The 16,732-nt window shown below is 33.5% G+C and overlaps 1 protein-coding gene across 2 annotated transcripts; it reads left to right on the top strand.

The window, feature by feature from the left end:
- The first annotated feature begins 3,494 nt into the window (after window positions 1-3,494).
- LOC131033362 (palmitoyl-acyl carrier protein thioesterase, chloroplastic) lies at window positions 3,495-5,757 on the top strand. Of its 2 annotated transcripts, XM_057964576.2 has the most exons (6): window positions 3,495-3,994; window positions 4,148-4,281; window positions 4,526-4,639; window positions 4,754-4,925; window positions 5,051-5,119; window positions 5,356-5,757. In XM_057964576.2, exons 1-6 carry the CDS (start codon window positions 3,554-3,556, stop codon window positions 5,488-5,490), a joined length of 1,065 nt encoding a protein of 354 aa, XP_057820559.2. In that variant the 5' UTR covers window positions 3,495-3,553; the 3' UTR covers window positions 5,491-5,757. The 2 variants fall into 2 exon arrangements, with proteins under 2 accessions (XP_057820559.2, XP_057820560.2); XM_057964577.2 differs by lacking the exon at window positions 4,526-4,639 and having other exon boundaries at window positions 3,497-3,994.
- The last annotated feature ends 10,975 nt before the right edge of the window (window positions 5,758-16,732 follow it).

Raw genomic sequence — 16,732 nt, 5'->3', positions numbered from 1 at the left:
GCATGTCTTCTATGTCACATTTGATTTTCATCATATGTTGGCATTGTGTCATTCCTCTGGGTTCAATTCATTTCAAATCCAACCCTCATCAATCTCGTTCAATCACATTTGGTCCTAAATCATTATAATTGGCATTTTTTTTGTTTCATTTTTAAATCATTCGAATTGGTATCATCTTGACAATTAGACTTAATTCCCTCTTTGTTGATAATTATTCAGTCATTAATTATCAACCTCAATATCAATTAATATTATCAAGTCATTATCAATCAATCTTATCAGTCTCTTATCAAAATCATTATCAATTTTGGATCTTTTTCGATTCTTTGTCCTATTTTGTTGTCAAATTCAGTCAATTGTCATTAATTTTCATCAATTATTAGCCAATCAATCATCACTATTGGGACTTAATTCATCATTAGGGTTGGTATCTTAATTTATTCAAATCATTTCCCCTAGGTTAATTAATTAAATAATTAATTAATCCCCTTTCTTACTAACATGTCCCTTTTTGAATAAATAAATATATATTTATTTATTCACCATATTTTTGTCCATGTCACAATTAATATTTTTTTAATATTAATTGGCTAATTTGATTTTATGAGTGAAATTAATAATTATTAATTATTAATTTCCACCTCACTCAAATGTCTTCACTTAAGTGATTTACTTTCTAAAAAGTGAATCACTTGTCTCCTCTCTCAAAGGCAAAGTTTCCATTTTCGACCAAGTGTCGAAAATGGAATTGTCCTTCTAACTCATCTTCCACTTGCCATCAAAATGGCAATTTCCCAAGAGACTCCCCTTTGCATGCAATGTCGACCGTCAGATTGAATCAATCTCATCCGTCGAATTCTTGTCTCATCTCTCTCCAAATTCTATAAATTGGATGAATTTCTTCAATCAAGACTAATCACGCTTCGAGTATTCTTGCGCTACTATCTTGTCTACTTGCTTTCATCTCATGTGTATGCACTAGTAGGTGAGATCCACAACAAAGCTATTTGAAGAAGAAAGAAGGACAATGGAGCCACATGAAGGAGACATTCAAGTCTGCATTTGGTTTGCTTAAGTTTTCGATCTTGAACATCTTGTTTTCATATCTCTATTGGATGTAATTAGGATTGATCATTGCATTTGAGCTTTTGTGATTGAGCTATGACTAATATTGAATTGCTTGTGATGATTTCCGATTTCCTATGCTACAAACCTATTTTCTTTGTATTCACTTTTAAGCTATGCTTAAGGGGAGGTGTTTGTGTTTGAATAATCCTATTTGAGATAATCATATAGCTAACCTTTATTATGTGAATTTCCTAAATTACTCAGTTTCTTGATTTTGCATCTCTATATCCTAAATAGAAGTTTCTATTCTAGTTGGAATTGCTCACCCCCATTACATTATAAATTGGGTCATCTATTGAGATTTTCATCATGGGAGATTACTGAATGTCTATCTTACAACCTATTGTTGTTTTTCATAGAATTTTATATTTTCAAATTTAACTTGTGTGTTGAACATGTGTTAGCCAAAATAAGGTAGCTTTGCCAGCACCATTATCCCTTTAGAAGATCTTGCCTATTACACCACTTCTTTCCTAAATCAAATATTAAAAAGTAATATTATATTGAGTATGAAATTAACCTCCATAAAATAGTTGGCATTGAGAATTGCAATAAACATTAAAAAATAAAATAATTTGATATAAGGGTTTAGCACTGGGATCAATGAAAATAAAATGATATATTTTTTCTCTAGATTGAATCATCACAATAATAAAAGTATTTTCCTTAATTTGATGAATATTTCAATGTCTATTTCTAGAATAGAAATTAATGTGGATTGATTTTGCTTACTTTTAGTTTGATCCCAATTGTTATAGGCCTAATTTCTAATGTGAGATTGGAGTACGTTGTATGATATTATATTGGCAAAATGTGTGCATAAAAAATCTATCCACAATCATCATCTTTGTATATATATTTATAAATATTTTGGATCACACTCAATGCTCCTTCATAATAATGAGAGTAAAAAAGTGTCTAAGATTGCAAATATAGTTATATAAATAAGAGAGAAGTGTAGGGATAGAGGAAAAAATGGAGTATGAGTTGGACGTTAAGATGGAGGAAAGAAAACAAATACAACTAAAATAAAATAGAATAGAAATTATTATAATAGAAGAAAATAAACTAGATTGGTTATTAGATTTTTTCTAAATGAAGAAACGATGACAACTAAAGAACATGATGAATGCTAGCATAGGAATAAGAAATAGATAATTTAAAGGAGGGAGGGATGGAAATATCTAAATTATTAAGACAAGTTAAGAGAACATCAATGCAAAATTGATATATAAAATAATAAATTAAAAAAATTGCAATACTAGAAAAAGTAATAAACTATATAGTTAATTATAAACTAGTATAATCAACTATTAGTAATTGGTTCTTGTTGATTTATATAAATGAAGGGAGGTTGAGATCTTAAGAAAATGATAGATGTCAGTCTAAGGATAATGAAATAGTTAAATTAAAGGAGGGAGAGATGGAGCTATCTAAATTATTGAGACAAGAGTTAAGAGAAAATGGATACAAATATCAATAACATTGACATACAAAATAATAAAAAATTAAAATACTAAAAAATAATAATAACTATATAACTAATTTCAAAGATATACAATAATTGGTTCTTGTTGTTTCATATAAATGAAGAAAAGATAAGAACTAAAGAAAATGATGAATGTCAATTTAGGAATAAAGTAATAGTTAAATTAAAAGAGGGATGTGTGGGTTTATCTAAATTTTTAAGACAAGAACTAAGAATGTAAATACAAATATGAAAAAAATATGACATAAAAATGATAAAAATTTGAAATGCTTAAATTAATTCCAAACAAATATAATTAAAACTAAAAAATTTAATTCATGCAAAATTAACTCTAGTGATTATTAATGTGCGAAATCTTATTAAATGAAAAAAATAAACAATATTTAAAGAACCCATTTCTTTTCATTGAGGCCATTTAATAAATGTGCATAAACAGAAGGTAGACATTTCTTGGTTGAAGCTAACTCAGAGCATGTGTATTGTTTGCCATGACTATTTCGATCTAATTTTTTTTAATATATTGATGTTTTTGCACAATCTTTTTCACTTTGTGTTATTGATTTATGTTCAAGAATGTGAAATTGAGCTCTAAGTTGAGACTTCCAATTTACGACAAAAAAAAGAATATTTCTCAATTTGTGTTATTTACTTTTATTCAAATATAACTATGGAATCTTCTTCAATTTGTATTATTCATTTTTTGGTTAGATATAATTATAAAACATAAAATTGTTATAAGTAAAAACTTTGCCAAGATTAGATACTAAATGTGAATTACTATAAGAATCTGATATATGACAAAAGAAAAGTATCTTCCTAAATTTATATTATTTATTTTTCTTTCAATTACAACTAAAGCCATTGTTCTTTTATATGCCATCTATATTCTTTCTTTTACACTCAATGAGATATAAACACAGTTTATAATCTTGTTTTATGTCTGCCAAAGCTCTGGAGTTTGAAGGAGCCAAAATGGTAGTAAGTGCAGCAGCAGCAATGATGATATCTTCTTCTACTTCTACAAGAATTCATCAATGCACAATGCAAAGCAAGATCTGTTTGTCTACGTCGTTGCATGGAATGGTGAGGGTTTTCGACGTGAAGCCCAATAAATCATCACCACTCTACAAGGGAGTTCATGTCAATGGAGATTCTCAGGGTGGTGTGAAGATCAATGGAAGTTCTACTCATAATAATAATAATGTTGGGATGAATGATGATTTTGTTGAAGAAGAAAATAGAAAACATTTGAGTCCAGATTGGATGGGGAGATATGTGGAAGACAGCATGGTGTTCAGGCAGAGTTTTGCAATAAGGTCAAATGAGGTTGGCCCTGATAAAACAGCCTCTATTGAAACCTTGATTAACCATCTTCAGGTAGTTGGAAGACTTTTTCATTGTTTGTTGTTCTACTCGTGAATTGTTTCATATGAGTTTAGATAATCCAATACAACTTAAATCTAATTTTTTTTTTGTGAATTCTTTATAAAAATGTCGATTGATATTAATCGTATATTATTTATAATTTAGGAAACGGTTCTCAATAGCGTTTGGCTTTCTGGACCAGTCGGAGATGGGTTTACTTGTACTCATGAGATGAGTCGAAGAAATCTTATATGGGTTGCTGTCTATAATCAAGTTCAAGTGGAAAGTTATCCTTCATGGTATTATTTGTCATATTATATGTTATATATTATTAATTTGTCACAATATATGTTATATATTGAGAAAGAAACTTGCAACTGATCATATATTATCTCTTTGGAGTAATTAAGAGACATCCTTGAACTCCATTAGGCTTTCTAGGCTAGTAGGAGATGGGGTTGTCTAAAAGTGTAATACATAGAGTTGATTTCATAAAACATTGCATTGTCACAATCTCTCAATACTAATATTTAAGTTCCATAGGGGTGATATTGTGGAGATAGATGCATGGGTGAATCCATTCGGTAAAAATAGAATACAATGGAGTTGGATTGTCCGTGATATAAAAACAAATGTTGTCCTAGCACAAGCAATTAGGTGAGATCACTTAATTATTCAAATGTTATTCTATAGGCATTGTTAGGATTTTCATATGCATTTGTTTGGTGAATGGATGATTGTAATTGTGATTTTATCATATTTTTTATATAGCCTTTGGACGGTAATGAATACAAAGACAAGAAAACTTTCAAAGATTCCAAATGAAGTAAGAGAAGAACTGCAACCTTATTTCAATGATAAAAAAATTATTGAAGAAGAAGTGACTCAAAAATCAAACAAGTTTGAGGATAGCACTCCTCCATATGTACGCTCAGATTTAACAGTATGTAGCTACTTTAATAACTTTTAGAATACATTAATTTATTAAATTTTTAGAAAGAGATTATAAAATAAAATTTCTACCCTTACAATCCCTTAACATAATTGTTGTTTTGATTATCTGTATAGCCACATTGGAGCGATTTAGATGCAAATCAACATGTCAACAACATCAAATACATTAGTTGGATTTTTGAGGTAATGATCAAATATTTTTTCTAATCAAATGTGTATTAGTAGATTTCGTTAATTGTATTTCTTAAAGTTGTTCATAATGGTATTTTCATATGATAAGATAAATTTCTCTCAAATATGGATGTTATATTTTTCATATATAATTATATCTTTTATTTCTAATTTTGATGAAAAAAATATTGTGTATTGGATGATGATAATAATATTTTCTAATATTATTGTTTTATGGATATTTATAGAGTATGCCCATCTCTATTCTACAAAATAATGAAATTGCCAATATAACTCTTGAGTATAAGCGTGAATGCATGCTATCACATACTCTTCAATCATTATCAAGTCCACAAGGTTGTAATAAGATGGATTCTATCTAGGCTACATCTGCAAATGAGCCTCCAAACACTTGTGAATCCTCTCCTTCATTACAATTTATGCACTTTCTTCGGATGCAAGATAGTGGATTAGAAGTTCTTAGGGCAAAGACAAAATGGAGGCCCAAGAGAAATAAGAAGGCCTACACCAATTAAGGTATTGATATAAAAATATCATATTTCCTATAACCTATAGGTTATAATAATAAAATAAATGTAAAGAAGAACTATTGAATATTATATTATATAAATACTATGTTTGTGTTATTAAGGTGTGAAAATGATTGAGCTTGGCTATGAGATTTTAACTTTTGAATATATTCCTCATGCATTTGACTTGAAAATTTATTATGAATTTTATCCCAACATTTCATTTCTTTTATATAATGTTCATATATCATTTTCATCATCTTTTTTATTAAAATATCTTCAAAGTTATCATAATGGTTGATTGTGTGTATGGTCTCTCAAGAAGATGAAGGTAATTGAATGGGAATACTTTTGTGTATAGAAGACAATAAAGAGATAATATACTTGATATAGCAGTCTAAACTTTTGAAATTTATTATGGAATAAGGGGGGATTTAAATTGGTGGTTTTCATAATTTGAATTAGGATGCAATTTTGTAGAGTTTTTCATTAAAATTATTCATTTTGAAAATAAGAACTTCTTATTGAATCTATAAATGAATTTTGTGACCTTTGAAATTTTTTAGGACATTATACTAATACTTATGCTTAGGAATTAAAAATTCTATTAGTTTCATCTTTAAGGATGAAAATACCATTGACATGGATTAAAATTAATTTAAAACAAATCAAAGGAATATTTTTTTTGAATGTGTGAAAAAATAGTATGATTGACATTTTAATTGTTTCTTTTATATTTCTTTATATGGGATACATGCTACTTGTATCGGTTCATTTGACTATCCTTAAAATAGCCATTGAGGTGTAAAGTGAAGGAACCTAAGAGGTTAGAAAGGAATTAAAAGAATCACATTTAATAAATTTTAATTTATTATAAAGTGTTATCACTAATATTTGGAAATTAAATATTGTAGTCCATAATCATGTTTTGAGCTATAGTTTTATTATTCTTATTCATTATATTCATTGCATTCAAGTGACAGAGAGAATTTTCATTAGTGTGTATAACGGCGCTCATATAGGAAGCAATCAAGTGTACAAATTAATTGATAGGAGATTAGTTCTCTCAAAAATCACAAGAATTGGTTTTTATTCAGAACTCTTAATTGTTCAAAGTAACCCACATAAGAATACTACTAGTTCCACTTTGTGATGTCAATTGGTTAAAAATTTACATATTTTTATAAAAATACTCTAAGTGTGAATGAGAGGATGGGAATGATATATAAATTAATGCATGTGAGGGAAAAATCCAAAATAGAATATGATGATTATTGGTTTATGCCATAGCCTTAAAAAGAAGATACCATTGATCAATCAAAATAACAAAGACACAAGTATTACATAAAACCACAGTAACCAATCAAGTGGCAATTTATTAATCTAAACTAACTAAGAACTAACTTACAAATATAATATTTTTCAACATTCCTCCATTATTACATTAATCTAGACAATAGTGGAACATGCAAGGATTGAACACAACCCTTATGGAGAATTTGATGAAGCACCTAAACACCAATACTCCTTGCTCACCCAAGAAACACCAAATTGACTACATCAGTGGATCTCTTGACCGTAGAATCTACAAACATCTACACAACATGAGAGAACATAAATTGTTCACAACTATCATAAGGCACCTTTTTTTCGAAAGTCTACATATCCTCTAAGTGTATCTAATGCCCCCTCCACTATTGTAGAAATAATCTCTACTTTACTATACAAATCACCAACCAAACATGAATACACCAAGTGCACCCACAAGAAATCTAGCCCCCTCTTTTATTCAAGGACACAAATGTGATAGGATGCTTCTCATTTAGTGAATCATCCTTTAGCAACAGGCTAGCTCGAGATGATAAAGGACCTCCTACCTCTGTTTCCTCCAATTTTCAATAGTATCTTATTAGTCCTTATCCTCCAAAATTAGTACTAGAGGAAAAACTACAATCTCTAATTGAGGAGTAAGAGGTACAATAGACTCTAGGTTAATCACTCTATCAATAAGCCCAAATGTGATAACTAATATGGTTATGATATAACATATTCCCTTGCATTCAGCTGCTAGAAGGTATTCTAATAGATAGCATAAATATCTCACTATAAAAGATGCAATTGAAGAACTCAAGCTTTCCATGATATCATAGATTAAAGATGGAACACTACCACCTTGTTCCATGACCAAAATTAACTCTAAAAAGTTGGCACTATTAATAAAGATTATTGGATTACTAAACTCCTCAGATATAAATTGGGATAGACAAACACTGTGTTCTGTGAAAAGTTATTTTTAAGATCAAGCTAGTGATAGCCACACATGGGAATTGTGTATGCTACTATAGAAATTGCCATAATGACTATTGCAACCCAACAAGCCACATTGAGATAAAATATAGATCTAATTGTTTATATCTCTTCATTTCATAACAAACTTCCATGTTCACTAAAATGGGATAATAAAATACAGTCTCTTACATCCTCAAAACATATACAGAAAATTACAAATAGATATAAGGGAGAGGCAGATGGCACCTGAAACAAAATCAAAAGAATGGTAGCAATGACAAAATTTAATGGCTGCACTCAATATAGAGGACCAACGATTAGATTTGTGTTCTCAACTACTTATCACAAAGTGTGACTCCTCCATGCGAGAGATAGGTATCAAAGACCTGTTTTATATATACACCACAATTTTCCTTATCTCTTCTACGCGTTGGATTACCTTTACAATTTCACTATGGACTTGGATCCAGTAGATTGGAGGTTACTGACTTGGTGCAGAAAGGAGGCACCAACAATCTTCATGCATTAGATCTACCCCATCACACACAGAATGAACAAAATGGCTAAGTACAACCAAATGCACAAACGGAGATATGCCAAATGCGAGTTATATTTGTATGTTGTTTGTGTCAGTAAAAAATGCACATTCCTCACAGCTCCTTCATGTAATGTGTTTTGTTAAAATTAAACTTCTCACCTCTACTGCGGATCCACCCATCAACGTGCACAGAAAAGGTAAAGAATCCTTCCACATTTTGATGTCATGCCTTAAAACACTTTCAGTGCCATTTCTCACCACCTTATTCCATCCATATTATGGTCAATATCTCCATGTGATGCATACAAATTACCTACAACACTCGCTTTGATACCATGCGTGAATGCAAAAGGGAAAAACCAAGATAGAATAAAATTATTATTGATTCATGACATAGCTTTAAAAAGGTGATACAATTGATCAAACAAAATAAGAAGGCCAAAACTATTACATAATCATGGTAACAAATCAAACGACAATTTATTAATCTAAACTAACTGTTAATTTAAACGAGCAGAGAAAAAACTGATAAACAACTTAAAACAGCAGAAAGAAAATAATAATACAACAAGAAACACAAGACAAAGAGATTTATAGTGGTTCATCATAAAGGCTACATCCACTCTCAAGAGGGAACTCTCTCTCTATTAATTGATGTCTAAATACATGACTATGTACATCTATTTATACATTTATTTAGGTATGAAACTAAGAGATGGGGAATGTGAAGAGTCATATGAGGGTTGGGCTTCACATTCCCAACACTAACTAAAAACTAAACTGCAAATGTAATATTCTCCAATAATGCGATCATTTTTTTTAATGTCTCCTTTAATCAATTCATCATATGTGGAACTAAAAGATTCATCAATAGCAGCCTTCTGTGAATCAAAATATTCCATCCTCATATCATTTGTTGAATCGTTGCTACATTTTGAGGAAAATTGAATCGCCCAATCCTTTTCAGTCTAGTGTTGTTCCCCATGGTAACCTTCTGACATTCGGATGATTTCCTCCTCTAACTGATGTTGCATTGCAACTTTGCCTTTTTTATCTTTTTTGCAAAAACCTAGCGGATGGATTTTCATAGAGCAGTTTGAGCATGACTCCATTTCTTCTTCCAAAATTATTTTTTGTTTCCAAAACCCCGACCCTGTTTTGATCTCAGGGAGATTGTGGATTAGTTGCTAGTTGATACACAACCTAGAAACCAAACTAAAATCAGAGGTGTCGACATATTCCTCTACCATCACAAACTCACCCAGTGGCCTCCTATTTCCTTCAATGTTTCCAGATCCTTGTATTCTTGAGGGAGACCAAACAGTTTTATCCAAATGAGGACAATTTCTACCAAAGCCTCATAGGGGTTGAACCTAGGTTTCCAGGCTGAGATGTGCAGTCTTTTCCCTTCCAGAAAAAAACAGCCCATTCTTTATTATCCAGTCTCTATCTTGAGTTGTTGGACAAACAACTTGGTAGTAACCATTACCAAGTGTTTTGAGATCCATTCCTTCCCCCCAGTTTTTGTTACACCAATCCCTAAATTTGGAAAAAGTCGGCCAAACTCCTCCCCATTTTATAAAAAGGACTTTGTCAATCAAAAAACTAAGCAACTCCTTCCATGCTTCATTTGCTAACTCTACAGACAAAACTCTACTAAATTCTCCATTGGCGTTTACCTCTAAAACCTTTGTTGCCTCAGAAGAAAGTTTTGGCCGCCAAAATTTCTCTTGGACTGTTCTGAAATCCACTTTCAGGCCGAAGTAGAGATCCCAAAAACCCCTGAAACCACCATCTTTTTGCGCCCTTAAAGGACTGACCCATCGATCCCCAGATCTATTCCATTCCTTTGAAATCCCCGGAGCCTTCCATGTCCATATTTTCTAATTATTTTGCTTCTGATGGTTGTTATTCCAGCCAGTGTTAACGTTCCTACCGAACAACCATTTGTACCTAGTTCCTCCTTTGTAGAGGAAACACTCATGTTTCCTGAAACCGAACCTCCCGCACCGCTCCACCATCTTTATATTATTGCTTAAATTTTATTGTTGATTTAAAGGGTTAATGGTAACCAATGAGAATCAAACTGGAGTTGATGTGTAGCACAAGGATCATTAGCCTAACACTATGCCTCACGACTCGCCTTCACACCAACTCGGCTACTCATGCACCCTTTAAAGGGTTTATGATAACTAGTGAGAATCAAACTGGAGTTGATGTGTAGCACCAAGATCATTAGCCTAACACTACGCCTCATGACCCGCCTTCACACCAACTCGGCTACTCATGCACCCTTAAAAGGGTTTATGGTAACCAATGAGAATCGAACCGAAGTTTATGTGTAGCACCGGGATCATTAGCCTAACACTACACCTCATGACTCACCTTCACACCAACTCGGCTACTCATGCACCCTTAAAAGGGTTTATGGTAACCAGTGAGAATCGAACCGAAGTTGATGCATAGCATTGGGGTCATTAGCCTAACACTACGCCTCATGACTCGCCTTCACACCAACTCGGCTACTCATGCACCCTTAAAAGGGTTTATGGTAACCAATGAGAATCAAACCGGAGTTGATGCATAGCACTGAGATCATTAGCCTAACACTACACCTCATGACTCACCTTCACACCGACTCAGCTACTCATGCACCCTTAAAAGGGTTTATGGTAACCAGTGAGAATCGAATGAGAGTTGATGCGTAGCACTGGGATCATTAGCCTAACACTATGCCTCACGACTCACCTTCACACCAACTCGGCTACTCATGCACCCTCAAAAGGGTTTATGGTAACCAATGAGAATCGAACCGGAATTGATGCGTAGCACCAAGATCATTAGCATAACACTATGCCTCACGACTCACCTTCACACCAACTCGGCAACTCATGCACCCTTAAAACGGTTTATGGTAACTAGTGAGAATCGAACTGGAGTTGATATGTAGCACCGAGATCATTTTCCTAACACTACGCCTCACAACTCGCCTTCACACCAACTCAGCTACTCATGCACCCTTAAAAGGGTTTATAGTAACCAGTGAGAATCGAACCGGAGTTGATGCGTAGCACCGAGCTCATTAGCCTAACACTACGCCTCATGACTTGCCTTCACACCAACTTGGCTACTCATGCACCCTTGCTAGGGAAACAATTCTTAATATCATAGCCATAAATTATTAGTTATAAACTACTAAGGATTGTGTGGAGGTTGCATCTTCATTTCAAGTTTGGATGCTTTCTGTTAGGACCCGAAAGGAAACTAAGAGGGGGGGGTGAATTAGTTGTCTATGAATTTCAACCCAAATACAACTTAATCAAACTTGATACTTAATACCGGTAAAACAGATTAACAGTTAATATCAATACCGATGAAACTTAATGCATGAGACAGAAAGAGAAACAACATCCACAACACATAACAAAGAGAAACTAACGTGGAAACCCCGTAAGGGAAAAAACCATGGTGGGAAACCTTACCCACAATCAAATGATACTACTACAAATAGTATGTGTATACAAATGGGGTCTGCACATGCAGAAAGGCCAACTTCCTAGAGCACACTGCTCAAATGGGAGTCGCAATGACTACAGTACACTAGTACATTCGGAGCTGATTTCCGACGACCATTTGTTGGATTTGCGATGAATTTTCATCGGAGTGTCGACAAAATCCACCATCGAAAACTCAGCATCAGATTGGTCAACGATGCCATGCCCGTCGGAAATTCGACAATCCAATGGACTCTGCCGATGGTCAAAGAAGTCGTCGGTCGAAAGCTTGGTATTTGTCATAATTCCGATGATGATAATTTTTATCAAAAAAAAAAATTATTGTCACCGAAGATAATTATTATCATGGATTGACACTGTCTGCTGCCAATGAAACCTGAGATTATGAGGTTCTTCTTTAAAGTGTTGCCACTTTTCCTCTATGTCCATAAATGTTGAACCATCCACAGGCATTCAAATAATGTCATCTCGACTTCTATTGCGTGCATGGTAATCCATAAATTGTGCCAAGCTAGTGCACTTGAATAATCGTTGCATACGTGGAATAATGGGAATATAGCGAAGAACCTTGCGAGGAACCCTTTTTGTTATTTGATCTGGTCAATATCTACTGATATGACATTTAGGGCATTCAGTTTGAAATTCATGTTGTTTGTGATATATAATATGATCATTGGGACAAGCATCTATTGATTGATACTCCATTCCAATATCTTTCATAACAGCAGGTAATTCTCGATATGAGTGAGGTAGAATATTTGATGGTGGTAACAAAAACTCACCTATCAATCTACAGTGAAAAATATAATTTGTTATAATAAAGAATATTAATGGTACAACATGATTCACAGTTTATTATGACATATATGACATACCTTAACATATGTGACATTGTTATGTTGGATAAACCATTCATAACCTTCAATTTCACCAACAACAATACAGTGGAGAGAAGAGTTGCCTGTGAGCCTTTGTAAAGGGCCTCAGATGCCTTCTCAAGTAGAGGGACATCATGAACAACATCAAGGTCATCTTCATCATCATGATCAGCTGCGCGAGTACTAAATGAGTCATGGATCAATGTATTTGTACCATCATCTTCAATTGTGTTTTCTAGCTCATGATCGTCATCTTCCATGGGATCATTATCTTCAGCTTCGATGTTCACACCTCCATGTTCGTCCACTTCGAAAACCATATTCTCAAGGTTGTGTTGATCCATACCATGTGCTTCGGGGTGCTCGAGCTATATAAAATTGATAAACATAAATAATCCGTGATCATGATCTCATCATCAAGTGATTTATTATGTATATAAATTGTCAAAATGATATAATGAGAAACTTACCAATGGATGATAATCATGTCCACCTTCAATGTGACCATGTAGCCTACAATGTTTCTTCGTTGTTTTGATTAGAAGTCTTCTAGTCTTTAACCCCTTACAAATTTTGCACAAACAATAACATTTTCCATCACCTTTTCTTTTCAAGTTAAACCACAATCTAGCAATTGTCTCCTTATTTTTTTGTTCGTTGATATTGTCTGACATGGTCTTTCTTCACAGGCAAGAAAATAGAAATTATCATCATTGAACAAAGCATCTTATTGAATTTAGATTTCTAGTTTTCTTATGGTACATCACACAACATGGAAAACAAGAAATACTCAATAAATAACAGGATTCATTGATCTAGTATTATCACAATCTGCACTTGGATTCTTTTGTTTGTCACAGTCCAGGAAAACGGTGTCTATTGGAGCCTTGAATAACTGACTAGAAAGATTTTTAATTCCTTTTCTTTTTCCTTCTGATTTTTTCACTGTCACTTCCATCCTCCGAGTCAAATGCCCTCGCCCTTTTCTTTCTTCTTGTTTTTTCATACTCATTTTCATGCTTTGAATTATTTTTCTTTCTTGGTGACTCCTTACTGCTCTCACTGTCAATTTCACTCTCGGAATCTGAGTCTGATGTATCAGAATCTGACGAACCTGATGAACTAGAAGAATCATCATTAGAGGTAGATACATCTGACTCGGGAATAAACTTTTGTTGCTGCATTACAAGCCTTGGCATATTCTTCAAATACTCACGTAAACTCTCAGTGATACCACCAAGACCAATAGAAGTAAAGAAATTGATAGCAAACAGTGAATTTTTGGGATTGTCCTTTGGAGAAATTGAATCAAAAGACTCATGCATTGTTGGATCGTTCAACCTTTCATTAAGTAACAATATACCAAGTTGCTCTGCCAGCTCCTGCAAGAGAATCTTTATAAAAATACGAGAAGAGGAAGTAGTATCTTCCTCTGTCTCACGTATATAAGAAAGACAATGCCATGGAAGAGCATCTGTGCCAAGTAAGTGGGAAAAAAACTTTGCAACATTATGTAGTTTATTTGTCTCCAGTCTGTGTATCATAGAATACTGTTGTACAAAACACTTATCAAAAAATTCCTCATAAATTTTATTGATCATACAGAATCTTTTCCCAAGAAGACCATAATAACGAAGGTATGTTCTCTCTTGATCAAGTTCAAGCTTGATCTTTAGTAGCTTATGACTAGCTTCCTCAAAATCAACACTTGACATGATTGTCAAATAAATTGTACGTCTTAAATTGACCAAGTTTGTCTCTGTCTCATCTTGTATTCTTAGTGCTTCCTCACCTTTCTCTTCATCATCATCATCATCATCTGAATCATCACCTGAATCATTCTCCCCTTCTGCTTCATCTGAAGAAGCATCTCCAAGGATATCTTTCTTCAGTTTTTCATAGGTTGCCTCATGCTCTAAGAAATCAAGATTTGGGTTGAAAACATCCAAACCAACTCTTGATCAAGTTCATCTTCTAGGAAAACTTCATGTGTTAACTGATCTGGACGCATAGCTGGATGACCTTCAAACTTAGCTTTGCGAAATGCAAAAAGGCCTTCGATTAAAAACTGTACTCATTTGTCAATTTCCCCCTCATGGAGAATACCTCTAAATCTTTCAAAAATCCCATTGAGACCTTTGGGTGAAAGGTCTTGCAACAAAGAACCACATTCTTTCATGAACCCAACAGCAACCTCTACACTGTCATCTATGGTGTTCTCTAGTAAAAGGGTGATAAGTTCCAAGGCAATGATCTCATGTGCAACTTGTTGATTCACTAAATGAGCTATGAATTTGGCTGCTGCCATCAACATGTGCTTGTCATTGCATTTGTATGCCCTCTTAAGCTACAAAATAATTCTTCACAAAAGCAGATTGCCAACTTTAAGAAATTTTGTATTTACCATAGCAACCAACGCAGCAAAAACATCTGTAAATCCAGGGGATGCCATTTGGGATTTCATACAAGACCTACAAAATAGACCCCTCCCACGGATGAGATTCTTTGCAAACAACTCTAGAATGATGTTCTTGATGTTAGATGCATTTACCTTGTTTACTAACCCATTTATACTCTTCTGAAGGGCATCCCATGTCATATGTTGGTATTCCACACTGCTCTTGTCTTCCACATCTTTCATCATTTGAGCCAGCTTAAATGGGGGAATGTAAACACCCCCACTTCTTCCAACACCCTTCTTAGCTCCTCTTACAGCACCTTCGCCATTCCCATTCTGAGATGGAGCAAACACAACACCAGAAGTTTTCACTTCCACTGCCTCTCTGTCCCTCTTGTTTCCAGAAGCCCCTTTACCACTTAGTTTGTGCTTATTTCTGTACATAAACCCATGAGGAAGCATGATTTTTTGCATATAAGCTCGCCCAAATATTTTAAAGTTATTTTTCATCAAGATTCCCTCAGGAGCTGGTAAATCCTGTTTCCATACTTAAATTTTGTTTTCTCAAAGGACAATCCTAAAAATCCATGCATTGCAAACAACTTTTACACCTTTGTTGGTTGTGGTGGCGTCACAGAGAGTTTACATCAATAAATGAAGAACATGCCAATCCTTTTAATGTAGCAGTAAAAATCTATTTCTTATTCAATATCTCTAGTGAAACCCCCATGATCTTTTGTTGGAGTAGAATTTGTTATATTCTAGAAAGGGTCTTGTCCTTTGTTGATGGGATATTCATCTACCTCAAGAAATAACTGTTCTTTTCTCCAACAAGAAGTGGAACTAAATGAAGATCTAGCACCATGAAATGAATCCTCAAAAGGATTACTATAGTTAGTTTTGGTAGATAATGATCTAGGTAAAATACTAATGTGGCTTTAGGAAACATTATGTACTAGCTTAGCATACTCTAACAACTTTGGTGCGACATGCTACATCCAATTAAGTCTCCATCGATATCTCTATTGTGTATATGGATTGGGATTCAATGTACTCTTTTTATACATAGATTTTACTTTCAACTGAGGAGGTTTGTATGTACTTACTTGTCTTTCGATTGTATCCCTATTTCAAGAATTTCTTCTATCAACAAATCATTTGTTGTAAGTTTTACAAGTGGAAGCTTGAACATGCCTTCCATGCTAGCCTTGTTGTTGATACGTTCAACACCATCTTGTGCAACAAATCTTTAGAACTCCACTATTTCATTGAAGAGTGAGTAGTAGGGACAATCTAGGACACTTACAGAGGTTTTGCAAGAGAGATAAATAGACCTAAATATTATGGCTTAATAATGATCAATAGGTAAATAGATAAGAAACTCTCAATATCAAAATGACTTTCTCAATTGTCTTTAGTAGAAATGGATAGATCTGCTAATAATGGCTTTATGACTGTATGTCAACTTTAGACTCAA

This window comes from Cryptomeria japonica, chromosome 10 (assembly GCF_030272615.1).
Source record: "Cryptomeria japonica chromosome 10, Sugi_1.0, whole genome shotgun sequence".
Classification (NCBI taxonomy): Eukaryota; Viridiplantae; Streptophyta; class Pinopsida; order Cupressales; family Cupressaceae; genus Cryptomeria; species Cryptomeria japonica.
The sequence above is the reverse complement of the archived record's forward strand: the minus strand, read 5'-3'. Positions and strand labels throughout refer to the sequence as shown.

What these genes read in the sequence shown, in the direction of transcription:
- LOC131033362 (XM_057964576.2), top strand. Translation starts at nt 3,554, where the DNA reads ATGTCTGCCAAAGCTCTGGAGTTTGAAGGAGCCAAAATGGTAGTAAGT. An exon ending in GTCCTAGCACAAGCAATTAG is followed by an intron (nt 4,640 to 4,753) that starts GTGAGATCACTT and finishes TTTTTTATATAG; the next exon opens with CCTTTGGACGGTAATGAATA. An exon ending in ATGTACGCTCAGATTTAACA is followed by an intron (nt 4,926 to 5,050) that starts GTATGTAGCTAC and finishes TTATCTGTATAG; the next exon opens with CCACATTGGAGCGATTTAGA.